The sequence below is a fragment of the Euprymna scolopes genome, chromosome 46 (assembly GCF_053919585.1).
Source record: "Euprymna scolopes isolate OS-2025 chromosome 46, ASM5391958v1, whole genome shotgun sequence".
In the NCBI taxonomy this organism is placed as follows: Eukaryota; Metazoa; Mollusca; class Cephalopoda; order Sepiida; family Sepiolidae; genus Euprymna; species Euprymna scolopes.
In genome coordinates this window covers 199,614,812-199,633,265 of record NC_136527.1, presented here as the reverse complement: position 1 = coordinate 199,633,265, position 18,454 = coordinate 199,614,812, and the positions used below count along the sequence as shown (strand labels likewise).

The window sequence follows — 18,454 nt, the reverse complement described above, 5'->3', positions numbered from 1 at the left end:
ACTATATTTCATTGCAACCAGCAAAGGTTGTCTTTAACTTGTTTGAAGAATGATGAAGCTAAACATAGTTGATATTAGCATGTAAACTAGGAACAGGTACTGCACTTTCATTTTACGGTCCTATCTTCAGAGGAATAAACAGCTCATGAAACCATGTGCAAACCTCGATAGCACTAAAAGTTGTTTTTACACACAAATTCATTGACCGTGAAAAACGATAAACCCTATAAAACTAACATACACGAATGCCTTCCATGAGTTTACGATTCCGCAAAGATGTAAAAATTCAATTATTTAACGTTTTATATGGAAACAACTAATTAATCGAGGAAGGGGCACTTTGAACTGAAAAACATTAAGAATAACACGTTGCCATTAACGAGTGGCAGCGCTTCGCTTCGCCACTAAAAATTAACTACTTCCCTATTAAACAAGGAGTTAATGCCTGGAAAAGTAGAACTCGCAACAAGTAACGACTTGTGATAACGCGAAATATGATTAATATGAGCATAAAGCCAGGAACAGGTATTACACTTTCTTCGTTGTTCGCTGGCTACTGATTGTATGTCTAACAGGCATGCTTATAATGTAATCGTGGTTATAATTTACCTTCTTAATCTTGGATTTTAACAGTTCGGCTAATCCAAATAATAATGAAATATTCAGCCTTTAAAAATAAACGTGATATTTCTATCTTTGTAGATTTTATTTCTTTAATGAATCGGAAACGCACAAAAGAAAATTACGAAAGAAATCGTAACAAGCCTTAAGCATTTACAAATCTAATCTTGGTAGGAAAACAATCCGGTACAGTACAGCGGTACACTTAAATAATGAGCGGGCAATTTTACACAAAGGACGAAATGATTATTGCACCGTTTGACGGTGACCTGCATTTATTGGACTTAAGCAATTGCTTTTCTATTTAGATAATTTCATGTTTAAATCGTGTTTCTCGTCTTTTAATTTTTTATTCTTTTATATTTTCATGAATGAGAATAATGAATTGGACACAAAAAACAAAAGTTGTATCAGTTTACTAAAGAAGTCTTAACAAATAAAACAAATTTTCTGTTTTGAACACGAAAGAAACAAAAAACGAATTCATCCCGATTGAATTCCTGGAAGAAGAGGTAAGTTTCTTTTCTTTTTTTTTTTTACATTTAAAAAAAGTTATTCAATAACTTTTAAAATAATCTTAAACGTTTAAAGAAAGTTTATTTTCATTGCAATCCAATAAAAAATATTGATTCTCTGCGATGCTTTTTAACAATCGTGAATAAAAAAAAGTATGAATTTTCTAATAAAATTAAAAAAAAAAAACCTTAAAAATATTTTTTTCAATTTGACGTAAATTTTTCTAAAATATGTTTATTTAAGTAAAATTTATGATTTATAAGAAAATAGTAATGTTTACCATAAACAAAATAATTTAATTCGAAGTTGATTGAATTTTTACACAACTGAGCAGAAAACCGCTTTTTTGATATTTAATTGTTTTGGGTTTGTATTACTGTACACTAGGCACCGGCAAAACTGTGAGGGGGGGGGGGGCAGGTCAGTACTTTTTGACGGACCGTCTTTTTAAAAATCTACCAAAAATCAGGTAATTATCCGATCAATACGAAATATTCAGCGATTATTAGGAGAAGAATGAACTTTATAACAGTGCACTTATTTTTCATAAACAATATTTATATATATATTTTTTTGCTTACAAAACCCCCCCTTGTTTTGAAGTGGGAACAAATATGCTTAAAATAATCATCCGAAACTGAACAAAACATATTGTATTGTTGTAAGAGACAGAATTATAGATTTAAAAAAAAAAAAAAATTGTTTGCATACCTTATTTTGACGTCTGAATGTCAGAACTTCGATTGTGTTTAATTATCCCGCTTTTGAGTTTTGAAGTGTGAAATTCGGTGAATATGTTAAGTAAAATAATTAATTTAAGTTAAGTAAAAAAAAAAAAAAAATTTTTTAATATTTATACGAAAAAAGCAATTTAAAAATTTTTGATAAATAAATTAACAATTTTTTTTTTTTGCGAGCCGAATAATGCATGACCATTATTAAACAGGGCATGCTTTGAATACTCGATACAAAAAAAAATTCGATAAATGTTGTGCCCTTTGTGTTAAAAATAGAATCATTTTTTTCGATCCCGTTTGAAAACGTTTGCCGCCTTTCGACTACGGTGGACCAAACGCACTGAAATAATTTTTTTTATTCTGCTTTGAATTGCCCCCCCCATTTTGGGGAGTCTGGACCCCACACACATACACATTAAAAACCAAACTCATACAAATGGTCACCCATCTGGTACTGGCCAGCCTCAGCTTAATAATACATTGAAATTTTCGTCACTGAAAAATAAGTTTTTTTAGGCCTGTTTGGTCTTCCATAGTTTTCTTCTTATAAAACGCAAACGTAAACAGAGTCGATCTCGACTCTACATGGACGCGAAATATCGTGCTACCTATATGAATAAGTGTATTATTTCAAATTCAGGTACTTATATTATAATATATATTCTCTTAGAAAATCATCCTAAATCTTAGTTAGACAATAAATAAATAAATTAATTATTTCAAAAACCTTTTTTCTTTTTTTTTAAATATTTAAGTACGTTTTTTGTGCAAGACAAAAAATGTCAATTGTTAACTTTTTGGGAAAATTTAACATTTAAAATTTAATTATAAATAGTAGAAAAGGTTTTACATTATTCTGTTTTCTATATGATAAAATTCAGGGTTTTATCTTTCTGGAAAAAAAAGTTACTCAGAAATAATGGATTTTAATAAATGTAATTTAGTTTTAAAAAACAACAACTTGATTTTGCGGCCATTTTTGGCGGTGCTTGTACACATAGATTCGAAAAAATTGTCAAAAAACAAATATATAACAAATAAATGTTATCAAAGGTAAGATAAGTTACTTTTCTTCCAAACTGGATATATTTTCGTGTTTTTATTCAATGTAACATGTTTATTCAGCTCGAAAAACATACAGTGTTTACCGATGTATTGGAAAATTCAAAATGGCGCCCGACTTTCTCATTAACACGGTAAATTTGGGAAAAGGTGTTATAAATAATAAACGAGACAAAATACTATTAAAAACCCACCGAATATATGTCAACCTATGTCACGGAAACATATATTGAGCGAGTTTCTAACAGTATTTTGTCTAGTTTTATATTTATAGCACCTTTTCCCAACCTTACTGTGTTAAAGAGAGTCGGGTGCCATTTTGAATTTTCCAATACATTGGTAAACACTGCATGTTTTTCGAACTGAATAAACATGTTACATTGAATAAAAACACAAAAACTATATCCAGTTTGGTAGAAAAGTAACTTATCTTGCCTTTGATAACATTTATTTGTTATATATTTGTTTTTTGGACAACTTCTTCGAATCTATGTGTACAGTAATACAAACCCATTGTTTTACATAAAAAAAAAATCTTTTTCTATCTACCTATTATGTCGCTTTCGTGTCATTTTTTATGTTTTATATAATATTTTAGATTTTAGAATCATTTTCTTTTATATAATTAACACAACATGATCCATCACTAGGTATGTGCAAAATAAATGCCGATGCACCAAATGTTTAAACATTTTGACCACTCCCTTTACTGACAGATTCACAAAAAAAGAAGAAAAACAGTAAATTAACCAATTTTAATAAAATTTGCAGTATTTATCAAATAAGTATCACAAAATATAAAGAACCCATTGTTTTTATTTAAATCTTAGTGGAAATTTATTATTTGATTGAACAAACAAAACTATACTAAAGTTATGATTTTCAGTAATTAAAAAAATGCATAATTTTCTTTTTGCTTTTTAATGCAAATAAAGTTTCATAAATGATATCTACTGGATCGATAGAAAGATCCCACCATTTTTCCAGCGGCCCTGGCAACAGATTTGATGTACGTGTTCCATTTAAGATCAGGAGTAATTGTCAAGTCCAGAAGCCTGTCAAAACTTGAGGCCTCCTGAAGACGAGAGAGATTCATTTCAATTGTTGCCAGATGTGGATCAGAATGTTGATGATGTAAAGAGAGAAGCTCCTTGCGTTTCGTATTTACTCAGACACTGCAACATATGACCGCCTGCTTTATGTATCGTATGTGTTGAGTTGTGTTGAAGGTAAACCCTTTAGGAGAAAAAAATCACTGATTTACAAAAACTATAAAGTGGAAAACGCAATACCTGCATTAAGCTGGTATGCAGTTTGACGTCTTGTTGGCTATCTTGCTCTTGCTTCTTCCTGGAAATCAATACATTTAACCGAGAGAGAGACGGCTGTCGTATAAAGCTAAAACTTTGTAATAACATCTTTGTACTCCCTCAGATGTTCCTATTTACAATGCCTCTCCACGGGACAGAGTTGGACACCAGAGTCGTTTTTTAACGTGGAGAAAAGGAACAAAAATAAAAATTGTCTCAGTCGTGAAGGATTTCTCTTCCACTGACAGAGAACAAGAAATTGAAGTGCAACATCTTACTCCCTCACATGTTGTCTAGAAAAATAAAAAAAAATCATGTGGCGATGGAAAAGTTGTGACGAATTTAGACCTGACAGACTGGAAGTATGTAATAACTGATCTGCAATCATCATATGTATGTATGTGTGCGTATGTATATGTGTATATATGTATACATGTATGTATCTGTGTAAATGTGTATGTATATATATTTTTACATATGTATATGTATGTGTATGTATATATATATATGTATGTGCATGTATGTGTATGTATATATATATGTGTGTATGTATATGTATGTATATATATGTGTGTGTATTTATATATATATGTATATGGATGTATGTGTATGTATATGTATATATGTGTATGCATATGTTTGTGTGTATGTGTGTATATATCGAGGTGTATGTATATATATGTGTATCTATATGTATATATGTATATATATTGTTTTTATATGTATGTGTTCATGTGTATATAAGTATATGTATGTATACATGTATATATTATTTTTATATGTAAGTGTTTATGTGTGTATGTATGTATATATGTATGTATATTGTCTGTATATGTATTTGTTTATGTGTTTATTTGTATATGTGTCTATGTGTATATATGTATCTATGCGTATGTATAGCAATGACCGTCTCTAGTGTCCTGTCTGCTTGAGTGTGTGCAAGTCGCTGGCAGGACTGAAAAGTCATCTTCAGACATGGATTTTCACTAACTAAAGAGGTGGCACAAGACGTTGCAATCAGTCATTATTATAATACTTTCACCTAACAACTTAATAAACAAAAGATGCCATAAAAATATAGTTGAGCATAAAAAACGTTATAAAAAGTTTTGTTGTAATGTTAGATTCAGCACTACTTTTTCAAAATAAATAAATGCTTCAGAATAAAATTGATGGATGAGTTTTTTGTTGAGCTGCGACGCCTGACCCTATTCTTTGGAGAATCATTGCCCGAATGTTGGTGAATGTGTGCATTCATTTCTGGACGAGCGCAACATGTCAGAGATATATTACGTGCTTCATTCAGGATGGAAACATTGAGTGTGGAACAACTGTTGGCCTGTACAAGAGCTGCCATTAGTTAGAATGAAGGCTCTGCAGAATTGGCTGCCACTACGTCCGCCAGTCGATCACTTTCAGATTAAAAAGTGTGCAATGACGCTCGAAATTTTGCTTGCAACAAAATAAAAATAAAATTGATAGGTGAAATTATACATTAGTTAGCAATTGATTTCTAAGAACTGTATAAGTCATTATTTATTTGCAATAAAAAATAAAATTCATAGGTGGAATTATAAATTAATTAGCAATTGATTTCTAAATAAGAACTATATTAGCAGTCATTTTTTAATTTGCAATAAAACAAAAATTTATAGGTGAAATTAGAAATTACACATTGATTTCTAAATAATAACTTTATAAGAAGTTTTTGTTTATTTGTAATAAAATAAAAATAAAATTTATAGGTGAAATTAGAAATTAATTACCAATTGATTTCTAAATAATAACTTTATAAGAAGTCATTATTTATTTGCAATAAAACAAAAATAAAATTTATAGGTGAAACTACAAATTGATTTCTAAATAATAACTATATTAGAAGTCATTTTTTTATTTGCAATAAAACAAAAATAACATTTACACGTGAAATTAGAAATTAGTTAGCAATTGATTTCTAAATAATAACTTTATTGGAAGTCATTTTTTGCAATAAAAAAAATAAAATGGATGAGTAAAATCAATGCCTCCTTCCAGAATTTTAAGTGTGAATAAAAACATTTTTACATGGCAAAATATACAATGCCTTCTTTAAATATCAAAAATGAATTTGAATATTAAAATTTCAGAAAGCCAGCAATGATATTTTTGTTTACTACATTGTTAAGTAGACTATCCTCTGAAAACGTAACAAAGCAAGAACTGGATAGACATTCCTCTCCTTATTGCTGCCACAAAAATACGAAAACTACAATAGCTGGTCAGTAAGTAGGTCCTCATTTAACGTTAAACGTATATAGGAAAGTAATCCTCCACCTAAAGTTTTAATGTTATTTGTTAAAATTCCTTTTTTTGTGGATATTTTTAGACTGTTGCAACGTAGTAGATAAAAAGATGAAAAACTAAGCGGTAAAAATAAATGAAAACAATGAAAAGTGTATAAATTCAACGTAAAATCGTCACCTCTTTTGGCTCAGACAGCGTTTTAAGGACATGTAACCTGCTTTCCTTCAATCTAATGTTGGTAAATTCTTTGGGAGATTTTCATCCATATACGTGACTGAAGCCGATGCAGTAATCAGACAAGACAATCTGAAAATGTCGTCAAAGAAAGATGAAGTAAATGTATTTATGTATATATATATATATATAAATATTTATGTATATATATAAATGTATTTATGTATATATAAATGTATTTATGTATATATAAATGTATCTATGCATATATATAAATGTATTTATGTATATATAAATGTATTTATGTATATATATATATAAATGTATTTATGTATATATAAATGTATTTATGTATATATATAAATGTATTTATGTATATATATAAATGTATTTATGTATATATATAAATGTATTTATGTATATATATAAATGTATTTATGTATATATAAATGTATTTATGTATATATATAAATGTATTTATGTATATATATAAATGTATTTATGTATATATATAAACGTATTTATGTGTATATATAAATATTTATGTATATATATAAATGTATTTATGTATATATATAAATGTATTTATGTATATATATATAAATGTATTTATGTATATATATATATAAATGTATTTATGTATATATATAAATGTATTTATGTATATATATATAAATGTATTTATGTATATATATAAATGTATTTATGTATATATATAAATGTATTTATGTATATATATATATATAAATGTATTTATGTATATATATATAAATGTATTTATGTATATATATATAAATGTATTTATGTATATATATAAATGTATTTATGTATATATATATAAATGTATTTATGTATATATATATATATATAAATGTATTTATGTATATATATAAATGTATTTATGTATATATATAAATGTATTTATGTATATATATAATGTTTTTATGTATATATATATAAATATAAATGTTTTTATGTATATATATAAATGTTTCTATGTATATATATAAATGTTTTTATGTATATATATAAATGTATTTATGTATATATATAAATGTTTTTATGTATATATAAATGTATTTATGTATATATATAAATGTATTTATGTATATATATATATATAAATGTATTTATGTATATTTATAAATGTATTTATGTATATATATATATATCTATTTATGTATATATATATATATATACATGTATTTATGTATATGCTTGAAGAAGGAAAAGTGGTGGACTTTATGTAATTTCCTCTCATTGTAACATTAAGATAATGTGTACATATACATATATACATGTATATATATATACATATAAACATACATATGTATACATATATATACACATATATACATATATATATTATATATACATATATATATACTTATATACATATATATACATATATATATAAACATATATATACATATATATACATATATATATACATATATACATATATACATGTATATATGCATATATACATGTATATATACATATATACATGTATATATACATATATACATGTATATATACATATATACATATATATACATATATATATACATATACATATATATATATATATATATATATATATATATATATATATATATATATATATATGGAAATGCTCATAGCTTTGGTTTTATTAGACGAAACTACACAGAAATTTGCAGGTTTTTTAAAGATTATAATCCTATACCAATGAATACATTTAAAACCTATGTTTTCAAACAAATGAAATATTTGTAAATTTGCCTACATTTGCAAGACAGCATCAGAGTCAATTTACCTAGTTTTTTCTACATTGTCTCCCCTGTAGCTTAGCCAGGCCATTAATATGTTAATTTCTGTATATAAGAAATTCAGATATAATTTTAAATAGATTATATTCTAAGCAATAATTGTATCAACTAGTCCTGTGTAAATTAAAAAATATGTATATTTTAACGTGTCTCCTATGGTGTTTTAATTAAATTCACGTTAAGGTTGTTAGTTCAATCTAATAATATTGAAAACAATAAATAGAACACTTATATGTGAATGTAAATACTTAAAATATTGAATTCATTTTTTTGCAGATGTTCCTGATTGAAGCCTATTATTGGGATTTAATGGAATATGATTTTCTTAAACATTATCCTACAAACAGTTATTATTTAATTTGAACGTGTACAGCGATATCTGTGGGAAGATTAATGAATTCTGAGAAATATTTGTGAAAACATTACTCATGCTGAAGGTAATAAGTTTGTGTTTAATTAAAAATAAATCAAAATATAATAAGAAATAAAATAAACAATTAGACGTATGAGAAATCAAACTACAACGAAAATGTATGGGTAACGTTTTGTCATTTTATGGAATGCTCTGCGCCAAATTTTAAAAATTAAAAAATAATTGATATAAAAAGAGAAAGGCAACATTACTGCATAACATTCTCTTTCGGAAAAAAATAATCGTTAGTTAAACATATGAGAACTAAAACTGTGGTAAAACCACATTTTGTGAAGTTTATAAATATTTTTATTCACTAAACTCATTCTTAGACATATGAAAACCCATATAGGGAAAAATCGACGTTCTCCTCGAAAATAAGATATAAGCCTGTGAAGTTTGTTCTAAAACATAGTTCCACATCAGAAATAACACTAGGGAACTTTGAAAGCTTGTGCATAACGTTAATTTAGAGAAACAGCACGTTCTTGTTCTAAAGTTAGTGAAGCATATAAGAATCCACATCGGGAAAAGCCACATTGTGATAAAAATTTTGAACATTCTTGATCTACAAAATCAGATGAAATGAATACGTTGAAAACTCACACTGGAGAAAAGCCACATTCTTGTGAAGTGTGTGGATATTCTTGTTCTCAAAATTCATCGCTAGTGACGCATATGAGAACTCACACTGGGGAAAAACCATATTCTTGTGAAGTGTGTGGATATTCTTGTTCTCAAAAATCTTATTTAGGGAACCATATGAGAATTCACACTGGGGAAAAGCCATATTCTTGTGAAGTGTGTGGACATTCTTTTTCTGTGAAATACACTTTAGTAAGCCATATGAGAACTCACACTGGAGAAAAGCTATATACTTGTAAAGTTTGTGGGTATTCTTGTTCTAAAAAATCCGATCTAACGACCCATATAAGAACTCACACAGGAGAAAAGCCACATTCTTGCAAAGTGTGTGGATACACTTGTTCCCAAAAATCTAATTTAGTGAAACATTTGAGAATGCACACAGGAGAAAAGCCATATTCGTGTGAAGTGTGTGGATATCTTTTTGCTCGAAAATCTCATTTAGTGGACCATATGAGAATTCACACTGGAGAAAAGCCATATTCTTGTGAAGTGTGTGGATATTCTTTTTCTGCAAAATACAAGTTAGTAAGACATGTGAGAACTCACACTGGAGAAAAACCACATTCTTGTGAAGTGTGTGGATATTCTTGTTCTGTAAAATCCTCATTAGTGGCACATATGAGAATTCACACTGGAGAAAAGCCACATTTTTGTGAGTTGTGTGGATATTCTTTTTCTAAAAAATCAACGTTAGTGACCCATATAAGAACTCACACTGGAGAAAAGCCACATTCTTGTGTAGTTTGTGGATATTCTTGTTCTACAAAATCATCATTAGTGAAGCATATGGGAACTCACACCACTTAAATGCACAATTATAATCTTAAAATGGGAGAATGAATATTTGGCATCTGGTAGAATGTACCATACTCAGTAAAATTTTTAAAAAATCGATAAGAAAATGAAAACGTGATTTTTTGTGGATATTCTTGTTCATGAAAATCAAGTTTACTGAGACATGAGTACTCCCATTTAGGAACCTGAAGTCCTATCTAACTAATATTCCTGGTGAACCAAGTGCAAAAGAAATCCAGACAATTGCAGTTAAAGAAACAATGAAGATACTAAATAAAGATATTGGTTGGTTTCAATAAAAAGCAATGTTGACAGCTGGGTTGGCTGCCACATACCCAGAGTTACAATCTTCAAAGGAAAAAAATTAATAAAAAGAGAGTTACAATCTTCAAAGGAAAAATTTTTTTTAAAAGAGTTACAATCTTCAAAGGAAAAAAATTAAAAAAAAGAGAGTTACAATCTTCAAAGGAAAAAAATTTTAAAAAAGAGTTACAATCTTCAAAGGAAAAAAAAATTTAAAAAAGAGTTACAATCTTCAAAGGAAAAAAATTTTAAAAAAAGAGTTACAATTTTCAAAGGAAAAAAAATTTTTTTTAAAGAGTTACCATCTTCAAAGGAAAAAAATTTAAAAAAGAGTTACAATCTTCGAAGGAAAAATGTTTTTAAAAACAGTTACAATCTTCAAAGGAAAAAAATAAAAAAGAGTTACAATTTTCAAAGGAAAAAATTAAAAAAAGAAAAAGTTACAATCTTCAAAGGAAAAAATTAAAAAAAAGAGTTACAATCGTCAAAGGAAAAAAATTAAACAAAAAGAGTTACAATCTTCAAAGGAAAAAAATTTTAAAAAAAGAGTTACAATCTTCAAAGAAAAAAATTTTTAAAAAAGAGTTACAATCTTCAAAGGAAAAAAATTTTTAAAAAAGAGTTACAATCTTCAAAGGAAAAAAATGAAAAAAAAGAGTTACAATCTTCAAAGGAAAAATTTTTTAAAAAAGAGTTACAATCTTCAAAGGAAAAAATTTTTTAAAAAGAGTTACAATCTTCAAAGGAAAACAATTTAAAAAAAAGGAGTTATAATCTTCAAAGGAAAAAAAAAAAGAGTTACAATCTTCAAAGGAAGAAAAATTTTTAAAAAAGAGTTACAATCTTCAAAGGAAAATTTTTTTAAAAAAGAGTTACAATCTTCAAAGGAAAAAAAATTAAAAAAAGCAGATACAATCTTCAAAGGAAAAAATTAAAAACAAAAAGAGTTACAATCTTCAAAGGAAAAATTTTTAAAAAAGAGAGTTACAATCTTCAAAGGAAGAAAAATTAAAAAAAAGAGTTACAATCTTCAAAGGGAAAAAATTAAAAAAAAGAGTTACAATCTTCAAAGGAAAAGAAATATTTAAAAAAAAGAGTTACAATCTTCAAAGGAAAAAATTTTAAAAAAGCGAGTTACAATCTTCAAAGGAAGAAAAATTTAAAAAAAAGAGAGGACAAACCATATTCTTGTGAAGTTAATATTCTTTGTCTCTAAAACCACTTTTAATGACATATTGGAACGGACACTGGTGAAAAGAACCTAAATATGAGAAATCATTAAAGAGTATGCTCATGGATACTAAAGTGCCTTGGACTATATAAAATTCACCCGACCATAAGAGAAATTATAACTACCAAAATGAAGGAGTAGACACCATCTATTACACTAAACCATAACGGAGGACGGATATCCATTCCACATATAAAAATCCTAAATTATAATCTAAACTATTGTCGCCAAAATCAATTTACCAAAATAATAAACCATTTATTTTACAGAAATAATCTAAAGCTGCATGCTAGCTCGGATAATGAATTTTGTTCACACTTTTTCCAGTTATATCAAAATGAAGTTCGGGATGCACTTTGAATCATGGAGCTCGATGAGAGTAATGAAGTCAGATATCTGGAACAATACTTCACTAAATCTTTGAGACTTTAATTAATCAAGCACCTCACAAAATCAAATCTTCTCTCTGACAAGCAGTCTGGATTCAGGTAATACCGTTCTACTGCAGATATTTTAAGTCATCTGTAAACGTATTTACCATCTACTGGATAACGCGGGCGAAGCTAGGGTTGTAGCCCTTGACATATCCAAAGCCTTTGATAAAGTCTGGCACAAAGGGCTGCTAAGGAAAATTAAATCGTCTGGTGTAACTGGACGTGTACTTAATATAATTAAGTCCTGCTTAGACAATAGAAGCATACAGCTTGCCATTGACGGACGTACATCCAATCAACATAACATTAACGTGGGAGTAGCTCAGGGGTTGATCCTCAGATCATTATTATTCCTGATATTCATAAACGACCACCCTAATAATATTGTGTCCGAGATGCGTGTCTTTGCTGATGATACAACACGCTATAAAAAGCATGGGGGAAGAACTGATGTACCTAAATCTAAGACAATGGCAGAATCGTTAGAAAATAACCTTCAGATTATAGTGGAATGGGACCGCAAATTGATGGTAACATTTAACGCTAGTAAAACTAAGCTGCTCTTCTTTAACAAATACAAGACGCCTCTCTAACCACCTATACACATGACAAATAACGACCTGTCTGCGAATTTCACCTTCAAACTCCTCGGCCTAACATTTGCACGCAATATAAACTGGAATAAATACATAGAGGACTTTGAAAAGTCTGCTGGAAAGAAGGTGGGTTCCCTCTATCGAGCTACAAAATCATTCACACCTGAGAGTATACTGTACCTCTACAAGGCCTCCAGCCACCCTTGCGAGGAGTATTGTTGCCACATCTGGGCTAGTGCATCTAGATAGAGTCCAAAAAAAGAGTTGTCAATCTAATCTATCCATATGTAAGAAACTAAACGTTCTCTGTAGTAAAATATCCTGGAATGTACCAGATTGCAGTTAAGAATGGCCCCTATACCATTTACTATTTACTGAAAGATAACTAGAAAACGCAGCTATTTTACCAGATATAGTGATTTAGGACAAAGTTAAAAAAAGCAAACATAATAGAGGTCAGTGTACCCAATATTACAGGGCTTAACAGAGATGAGAGGGAAAGGATAACACAATATCAAGAATTTATGTAAAAACATCTCTTGGTTGGACTCAGTAAAAGAAGGTAAATGTCAGACATCTGGTAATTTACCAGATATAGTGATTTAGGACAAAGTTAAAAAAGCAAACATAATAGAGGTCAGTGTACCCAATATTACAGGGCTTAACAGATATGAGAGGGAAAAGATAACACAATATCAAGAATTTATGTAAAAACATCTCTTGGTTGGACTCAGTAAAAGAAGGTAAATGTCAGACATCTGGTAATTTACCAGATATAGTGATTTAGGACAAAGTTAAAAAAGCAAACATAATAGAGGTCAGTGTACCCAATATTACAGGGCTTAACAGATATGAGAGGGAAAAGATAACACAATATCAAGAATTTATGTAAAAACATCTCTTGGTTGGACTCACTAAAATAAGGTACATGTCAGACTTCTGGTAATATGTCCCACCCCCCTAGAAAAAAGATGAAGAAAATAATTCTTGTGAAGTTTGTGAATATTCTTTTTATCATAAATCATATTTACTGATACATATGAGAAGCACAACCGGGGAGAACTTGAATGCCTACTAGACACTAGAGAAAAGCCACATTCTTGTGAAATGTGTGAATATTCTTTTTATCACAAATCACATTTACTGATATGAAAACTTAAATCAGGGAGCACACACCAACATGGCTATTAAAAGGTGATACTGCCCTCATACCTAAAACGGTTGAGACACAATGCTCTAACAAGTACAGGCCAATCTGCGTGACAAAGAACAGGCAAGATGCAGGAGGGAGTGTTTAGGCACCAAGGGTCAGTTGCATATTAACAACTATTTTTGAAGACTGTCGGAAGAAATCTAAGCATAGCTGGTATCGATTATCAAAAGGCATATGCTAATGGACTCCAGTGCTTTGATCTATATAAAATTCATCCGATAATCAAGAAAAAAAATGCATATGAGATGTGACAAACAACGATTACATTAAACCATAATAGTCAACTAACAAAAAAAACACGAAAAGGGGCATTTAACAAAGCATGCTCACTCGCGTACTTTACACACCGAAATACATACCAGAGTCAGTCCCATAGGTATATCTGCTGTATTATCGCAAGATGGACGTGTAGTACAATTCGCAAGCCACAGTCGAACAAAGATATTCCCAAACGAAACGTGACGCACTTGCCATCACATAAGCATGTGAACACTTTCACACATATATTTTTTGAGCTCCATTTACGGTCCATAAGCCCTTAACATCAACCTTCAACAACACGCGCTCCCAACTATCAGCACGCATTGAATGTTGGGTTTTGAGAACACAACTATATGATATGAGTCATATACCGACCAGGCCATGACAACCCAGCTGATTATCTCAGCCAAAATCCAATGCATCTGCCATCAAGCAATAGGGAACATGAAATAGCGGAGGAATATATAAACACATTCTCTCAACTTCAACCCCAAAAGCAATGACAATCGATGAAGTTGCAATGGAAACTGCAAAAGATAAGACACTCAACACCGTCATTCAAGCTATTCTCACCAAAAAATGACACGGCGACATTGATGACATAAGCAAAGCCACATTTCACACCGTACATTCCAACCCTGATGAACAATCACTAGCATTCTGAAGGGGCGCCGGATAGTACTACCTAAAGCCCTACAAGACAGAGCTTCCAAAATAGTACATACCGACCATCAGGGCATCGTGAAATCCATAACCCTTCTCCGCGAAAATGTCTGGTTCAAAAACATGCAGCCCTTGGTAGAAGAAAATGTTAGGAACTGCCACATCTGCCAGATCAGCACCCACAAAACGGCAAGAGAGACACAGCAAATGCTCCACTACCAGCAGCCCCATGGACAGAAGTCAGTGCTGACTTTGGTCACCTCCAGAATGGAAAGTATCTTCTTGTTCTCACAGATGACTACTCGCGCTAAGTTGTTGTGACATCCTGGACAATATCTCAACAAACTCAATCATACTCCCTTTGGATAAGATATTTGCCGAGTTTGGGGTATCTCTCAAAATAGATAACGGCCAACCCTTCAACAGCTATGATTTCAAAGCATAGGCCTCCATCACTGGATTCAGACACAGGAAGATAACACATCTTTGGCCCTAGGCTAATGCTGAAACAGAACGCTTTATGCGCACTGTAAAAATTCCATCAAAGCTGCCCTAATCAAAGGTCAAAACTGGAGGCAAGAGTTATTCAAAATCCTATTAGACTACCGGAGAACACCACACTCTACCACAAGCGTTTCCCCAGCCTTAATCCTATTTAGCCGGACCATAAAAAACCGTATGCCACACTTAGTTACACCTATAGCTGGAGACTGTAGCATTAGGGAACGTGACACCCAAGCCAAAGAAGCAATAAAGAAATACGCCGACAGAAAAGTATATGTAAAGCCCAATAATCTGAGTGTGGGTGACACAGTCATCATAAAAAGCGATCTCTCACACTCTACCAACCTCCCCCGCTGACTATAACAACGAAAAAGGGATTTATGATCACTGCCATACACAAGGGCAACCAAATTACAAGAAATGCCAGCTTCTTCAAAAAATGCCCAAACCACTAACAAACCTTACATATAACGAACCCGAATATTCCTCAGCTGAGAATGAGGGACCCACACAAGCGACAATACCACCAAACCCTAAAGACAACCACAGACAACACTCTTCAAACCTCAGACATTCAGTCCGGATAAGACGGCCACCCAAAACATTTGATTACTAAATGCCCAAACACCCGTCTACATAATAATTCATAATTCTCATTTTCTCCACTTAGGTTGACGGATCTCCCCTCGCACAGAAGTCAGACCCATCGGTGCAAGTACTCCAAACACATTATGTTTGAATAAACTCTTTGATACATATTAAAATAAAGCATTGTAATGTCTTTAACGATAAAGAGAGATAACTTCTGGTGTCACAGGAGTTACGGCCCCTGGTGACATCCGGGGATAGTCAGTCTGTATATTCACCAAGCCCGATTTCGGGTGTTCGTTTTTCTCTCTCTCTCCTTCAACCTCACGACAGTAATAATCGATATTTAGCAAGTATCGATTACTTACTAAACCGATCATCACACAAGTGAATCACACACTAGTAGATCCTTAGGTGTATCAGAATTTTGGGGGAATTTTTACACCCCTAACACAAAACTGCGAATAAAATATTTTAAAAAAACTCGTAATTTCTCTTTATAAAGTGAGTTGTTTATTTTCTTTCTGGAATATACTTCCAAAATAAACTATTAAAGTTGTTTAAAAATAATAGAAATATTATTTTCTGTTAAAAAAAACGGTGTTTACAAAGTGTCGGCATGCATCATGCAGCCATTTTTACGTATGAAATCAATTGAATTTTACGAATTAATTCTTTTTCAATTTTTAAAATTTAAATATCTATCAAATGTTTTCTATTGGTTCAATTTTTACGATATTTGCAGGGTCAATAAAAAATTCTATGCTCTGTCCAAAAAACCTAATATAATATTTTAGACATACGTTTTGTTTTTTTAATTCACCCCCCTAATTTTGAATGTCTATTAAAATTTAAATAATTAATTTATTCACCAAAGTTTTATTTATCACAAATTGAAAATAAAAATTCAATAAATAAAATATTCTAATTTAAAACAAAAAGAAGTTTTTTTCATCTGTAAAGTCCAAAGTGTAAATTATTTTTTAACCACGATTTTTTTTTAATTTTGTAAATGAAAGCTCATATTATGCTTAATTATCGGATGCTGACGACAATGTTTTCTATTTCATTCAATGTTTTCTTTTTTTTAGATATTTATAAAAAAATCACTCGATAAAGAAGAAATGTATTATTTAAAAACTCATGTATTTTATTAAGAGAATAAAAAAATCGGTAGAATGGGTTTTTGTTTAACGGAAAAAAACTTATAAGTGAATGTGTTCATTTTTCATATAAGAGAGCCCCAAAATACTAATTTTGGTTTAAAGCACGCAATAGAAAGAGATATTAATTGTGGCGCTTCAAAGCCACTGGAAGATAAACGCGAAGAAAATGAGAAATTTGTCTCCCTTTATTTGAACTATGAAAAACATCTGAGTTCGCGTTTTTTTTTTAATCCTTGTTTAATAAATTATTTTATTTAAAAAGGACATGGAATATAAGTATAAATATGGATAAATTCTTAACAATGAACAATGGAATACCCATTGAATAGTACTTTTTATAGATAAGTGATTTTTTAAATATATATATATATTTTATAATCGAAGTAAGTAAAATTTCGTTGATTTTCTTTAAACCTTTTTTTAAAGAAAACCGATTGAAAAACACAAATATTGCATAATTTGCTATTAAACCTGTGATTTTTTAAAATTTGGTCTTTGCTCCTTTAATTGAAAAAAAAATAGGGTTTTAATTACATTTTTCAAGTAGTTATAAGCTTCGAAAGATAGTAAGTTGAATCATTCAAATTCTTATCACATATTTTTAATGGCGGTTTTTGATACACCAAGTTGATCCTGCAAATATATCTGCAAGCTGAGATGTATAAAAAAAAAAACACCACAGAGGCTAAATCTATAAAACTCTGCAAACCCTTAGACAAAGTAACTCTATATTCTACCATTAACGAAAAAACAAAACAAAAAAAATTATAAGAAATTATAAAATAAATAAAAAATAAACTAAAATTTGTTAAGTAATTGCATGAGTTAAATCTCATTTGAATATGACAGATTTTGTAGCTATGTCCCTTGTATAACTTGAAATATGGCAGATTTTGTAGCTATGTCTTTTGTATGTAGAGAAGTTTTTTGTTGATTTTCTCGTAATAGAGTTTCAAAAAATAACTATCTTATCATATCCTCCACATATCGATAACCGAATTGTGTTTGATAAGAATAAGTTGCAAGTTTCATAATGTAGTCACGTGATTATAGTGTATATTCTTGGTCCAAATCAATTTTTCAGTTGTCTGCAGTTTCGCAATTATTTATACGATTTGGATTATTC

The 18,454-nt window shown here is 29.8% G+C and overlaps 1 protein-coding gene across 1 annotated transcript in view; it reads left to right on the top strand.

Moving 5' to 3' along the window:
- The window catches only part of LOC145270325 (uncharacterized), a 59,289-nt gene extending 42,516 nt beyond the window's left edge, over positions 1-16,773 (top strand). The window contains exon 4 of the mRNA XM_080125973.1: positions 9,507-16,773. Coding sequence (XP_079982099.1) covers positions 9,507-10,381 — 875 coding nt within the window. The 3' untranslated portion in view covers positions 10,382-16,773. The remainder of the gene's footprint in view (positions 1-9,506) is intronic.
- Positions 16,774-18,454: the final 1,681 nt, after the last annotated feature.